The sequence below is a fragment of the Sinocyclocheilus rhinocerous genome, unplaced genomic scaffold (assembly GCF_001515625.1).
Source record: "Sinocyclocheilus rhinocerous isolate Xijiao unplaced genomic scaffold, SAMN03320098_v1.1 scaffold225, whole genome shotgun sequence".
Classification (NCBI taxonomy): Eukaryota; Metazoa; Chordata; class Actinopteri; order Cypriniformes; family Cyprinidae; genus Sinocyclocheilus; species Sinocyclocheilus rhinocerous.
Window position 1 is genome coordinate 1,553 of NW_015630532.1, and position 5,215 is coordinate 6,767.

The 5,215-nt window shown below is 36.8% G+C and overlaps 1 protein-coding gene across 1 annotated transcript in view; it reads right to left on the reverse strand.

Annotated features, from left to right (window-relative positions):
- Positions 1–480: 480 nt before the first annotated feature.
- Positions 481–5,215, reverse strand: part of LOC107740473 (immunoglobulin superfamily DCC subclass member 4-like) — a gene marked incomplete at its 3' end in the record, with an annotated part of 34,077 nt that continues 29,342 nt past the window's right edge. Inside the window, exons 2-4 of the mRNA XM_016552931.1 lie at positions 2,686–2,994; positions 1,297–1,313; positions 481–638 (exon numbers count right to left, since the gene is read on the reverse strand). Of these exons, the coding sequence (XP_016408417.1) occupies positions 481–638; positions 1,297–1,313; positions 2,686–2,994 (484 nt within the window). The remainder of the gene's footprint in view (positions 639–1,296; positions 1,314–2,685; positions 2,995–5,215) is intronic.

The window sequence follows — 5,215 nt, forward strand, 5'->3', positions numbered from 1 at the left end:
TTTGTATACATCAAAGTACCCTGAAAAATGTATCTTGGTTTCCACAGAAATATGTAATAGAACAACTGTTTTCAACACTGATCATAATAAATGTTTAAAAAGCACCAAATCAGCATATTTAAAAGATTTCTGAAGGATTGTGTGACTCTGAAGACTGGAGTATTGGCTGCTGAAAACGTACACTTTAAAATACATTCAAATAGTAAGCGGTTATTTTAAATTGTAATAATATTTACAATATTTCTCAATGTTACTGTATTTTGTATTTAATAAACACAACGTAAGAAACTTTCAAAAACATTACAAAAATCTAACAAAACAGTAGTGTATGTATGATTAATAATATCTATATTTTTCAAATAATTGTGCAGACCATGTTGGACTAGCTTCACACTTGCTCTGTGTAAACAATGTTGTATGTGAATAAAGTATGTCGAAAAGGGAATCATACATTCCAAAGCCCAAGCCAAGATATCCTACCTGGATGGTTCTAGAGGTTCTGCGGGTGAAGGTAGGGGCGCCTGGTCCTTCTCCCAGGTGACACTTGGGGTGGGCAAGCCATCTACATAGCACTCAAACCGGGCAGTGCCACCTACTGGCACAACCTGAGGTTCAGGATCCTGAAGAGGTGTGAGCATCTGAAATTACAAAGCTATTCAGGAATAATGAGAAATATTCAGCCACTGACGGAAAAAGTCACTTTACAACAACAAAAAAGTAGAATATGGACTGAAAACTGTTTAAATGAGGCTCCCTTCCCCCGTGACTGTCACCACCGAGTGAGTAATAATGAATAAGATCATTATCATGATAACTGTAAGTGTGTGAGTGCTACCGAGAGTCACTGTTCCTCAGAGCAGCTCACCTCCACATGCTGCAGCACCGAGGATCCCAGTCATGCAGATGACAGATAACCGGGGTAAATTGCAAAACCATGTACTCGCATCCCTCCCCTGGTAGAGACCTTCACTGCACTGATTTCTCAATGGAGGAAATGGTCTCTCTGTTTGGACTGTTTCCAATCCCAATACTGTCTCCCTGTCTAGTTCATTCTCAAAATACTGTGACAAAAATTTACAGTCAAGAAATGTCTTTCTGTCTTTATATGTATATCTCTATAGTATCTCTTACTTATTTTACTTTTTAGTGTGTTAAAAGCCCCCATTAGTGGGTGTTAAAAGCACTCTTTTATATTAAATAAAATAACCTTTATAATGATTACCCTATTAAAAAAGTAAAATATTTAAAATACATTTATTTCATACTAAGTTCTAATCTATTAACATATTTACTGACACATCGCTTGAGACGTACTAATATAAAAATTGTAATTAAGCTTTATTTGGAGTACTACTTGTGAACAATGCACATTTCTTAAAGGGGTCATATGATGCTTTTTTAAAGATCATTATTTTGTGTATTTGGTGTAACAGAATATGTTGACATGCTTTAATGTTCAAAAAACACATTATTAAGCCGAAAATGTGTTTTAATGTCACTATTGATGAGGACTGTATGATTGTTGAATAACATCAGTCTTTAAATGCAAAATATTTAAAGTGTACCTGAAATATAGTTCCACTTTAGGACAATCAAATATACTTAGTATATCTTCAGTTGGACCTCAGCGCTACGTCCGCACAATTTAAAGTGTATTAAGTACAAAATTAGTTTAAGTATACCAGTTTAGTATACCAAAAGTACAACTGCAGGGTATTTTTATTAAGTATATGTAAATGTATTTGTAGTATACTTAAACTTATAGTATACAAATACAGTACATTTCTTTTTTACTAGGGTATTGATGTTATTTATGTAATACATTATTTGTATGTCAAATTCAATTTCTACTTTTCATTTCAACATGACAGTTTCCCACCACCATGCGAAGCAACTGTTTCCCACCACAAAAAAATCACCTTATATAATAAAATAAAATGAAATAAAACATTAACTACTTTTGTTGCCCTTTATGATAAATAATGAGAACATGTTTCTAATTTCCATGTAATACCAACATGGCATGCTCTCTCTCTCTCTTACACTAAAACTGCAATGTCCATCAGTTCCTAAAGCAGAGATGGCAGGTATCATTACTATCTACAAAAAAGTAATAAAGTAAAATTGAATGAACAGAAATAATGAAGGAAGACAGAGTCATGGCCAATGAAATACATAATGACTAAAGGAAATGGTCTTTATCGTCTAGTGGGTTGCATTAAACACAAAGAGAAAGAAAAAAAAGAAAGAAGGATGTAAAGAGATAAAGGGGCTAATGTCTGATCTCTTTGTCCCTCCTCAGACTCTTCAAAAAGCACAATCGAGTCCTTGTGCTAACCAGGTGAGAGCAGCACTCAGATCCAGCCAAGCAAAGACAACCAAGTGGAATGTGGCAGAGAGAGAGGGCCAGAGACAGAGGATAATCCTAACCCTTAATACAATATAATATACGTGTCAACACCACTTTTTAAGTGTATAATATAATATTTTATCAGATGTTTATCAGATATGTGTACACAGTAATTAGAATGTGATGCTTTCCAGATGATGCAGAATTAAACACAACCAAAAACTTGAACACTGGCTGGCCTCTAAAGTTTGAAAGAATCTGGTTCTTTGATCTCTCTTAGACCCACAGCTGCTGTGCGTTGGACATAAATCAGAGTAGAAAGTGTTTATACTCACTGGCGAGATGCAGGGTGAGAGCCCGGCTGGTCAGGGCTCCTGTCGAGCTGGTACTTAGGCAGCTGTATCCACCCTCCACACCCGCTGGAGCCTGGCCATCCGTGGAAGAGGGCGAGATGAGCAGAGATCTGTTGGGCAAAGGCCGGATGGTCTGGCTTTCTGAGAGAACTGCCCCATCCCGCAGCCAGGTCACGTTGAGGGGAGGCTCACTGGCCCCCAGATGGCATTCCAGCAGCAGAGGGTGATCAGGCTCCAGAACCACATGGACAGGTCCGGCACCACAGCTCAGCTCCACGGATACAGGCTTCTCTAATTAGTGTGTGAGAGGGGGAGAGAAAGAAAGAAAGAGCTGATGTTACAATCTCTGATGAACAACAGACAGCATGAAAAAAGAAACCCAAAAGAAAATGATCAGCAAAAACGGTTTATAACAGTCAAATTCACCTTTTTATTGGATTCAAAGAGCAATTTTGGTAAATAAAGAAGTATAAATTCTATTTAAGTAACAATGATTTTATTTAAAAAATGTAGAATTCTATAAACTCTTCCCCTAATGTATCTTAGGTAATAAAAAAATTAAAAAACACACTTCAGAAAGTAACCTGAAAGGAAATGCATTATCTGCATGATCATAAAGGCTACTTAGAATACATCACAAAGTACAGTACAAACATAAGTCACCTGATATGGGGAGAAGGGTCTGGCTGCAGACTTGCACTTGCACTCTCAGACTTGCTTTCTAGAGGAGGAAAACGCTTAGCGAGAGACTTTGTGCATTGCGTTTATATTCTGCTGTTCTGTAGCCACGGATTTGCGGGTCTTGTCTTTTTCTTGCAGGACCCTGTACGTTATAATATAAAATTAGTTTTAATCGTTTAATCACCACAGCTTCTTGTCTCCATTGGCAACACGCACGATTTGTGTCGATTGCAAGTGACGTCGCAGGTATCGGAGAGTGCAAGTGGCGATTGCAAGTGACTTCGTAATTTAGTTTCTTTTGTCTTGTCTTCACCACCTGGCTACTGTTGTAAAATGTTGAGAGATTCAAACAAAAAGAATAAATAAATAGAACAAAATAAAAAAATAAAGACTGCAAGTGACGTCGCCAGCGGAAGTGCAAGTGTCTGAGAGTGCAAGCGCAAGTCTGCAGCCAGACCCTTTTGTGGATATGGGAGGGATATTTTGAAAATATATTCCTGTATATTATTTACTAAAATATAACCACTTAATCCAAATGTCATATTATAATATGAAGGTAAAATAATATGGCTGCTTTTAATTGCTTTTGTATTGCCACAATGCCACAAATCATTATAAGAGGTAAGCAGAGGGGTCTTTAAACTGAGGGGTCTTTATCTATCGATAAGCCCTTTTGAAAACATGAATCAATTCATTTAAAAAAAATAAATAAAAGCAAATCTGCATTCCATTTAGTGTTCATCTCTCCTTCCTTACAACAACTTAGTTTGTACAAAATAGTTTTGAGTGTTATATCTACATGGACTTTTTCCTTGCCATTGTTGCCCAAGGCAACATTCTTTGTGAAGCTGCTTTAGAATTAAATTAATTGTGAAAAGTGCTATAAAAAATACAAATGTAGGAAATACATTTCAAACGAATTGAAAGTGTTCAGTGTATGTCAATAGTTAAGTGTAGTTTAATTTAAATCTTAGAATAGAATAGAATAGTTTTGAACTGGCTGAATGGCCTCTAAAGCTTGAAATGAGTTGGATTAGAGCTCACCAACACCCACAGCTACTCTGTGATGGAGCTGAATAGAGTATAAAGCGTTTATACTTGGTGGTGAGATGCAGGTCGGTGAACTGAACTGAAATGAAAATGTTCTCTCTGGGTGTAGAAATGCGTAACATTACTCTAACAATAGGTAAAAAAAGAATCATGAACTTAAAGGGTTAGTTCACCCAAAAATGAAAATTCTGTCATTAATTACTCATGTTAATTACTCATGCCTCATGTCGTTCCAAACCCATAAGACCTTTGTTCTTCTTCGGAACACAAATTAAGATATTTTTGATGAAATCCATGAGCTTTCTGACCCTCCATAGACAGCAAGGATACTACCACGATCAAGGCACAGAAACGTAGTAAGGACATCGTTAAAATAGTCCATGTGACATCAGGGGTTCAACCGTAATTTTACGAAGCTACGAGAATACTTTTTGTGCGCAAAGAAAACAATAATAACGTAATTTATTCAGCAATTCTTCTCCCCGAGTACCCCAGAACGTAATCAGTGTTGTTTACGTTCAGTAGAAAGCGTGCATGCTGAACATAAACAACGCTGATTACGTTGATTACGTTCTGGGGTACTCTCCAAAATGGCAGAAGATGGTAACTCGGGGAGAAGAATTGTTGAATAAATTATGTTATTATTGTTTTCTTTGGGCACAAAAAGTATTCTCGTAGCTTTGTAAAAATACGGTTTTACCCCTGATGTTACATGGACTATTTTACCGATGTCCTTGCTACGTTTCTGTGCATTGATCGAGTAAGGACGCTTGCTGTCTAT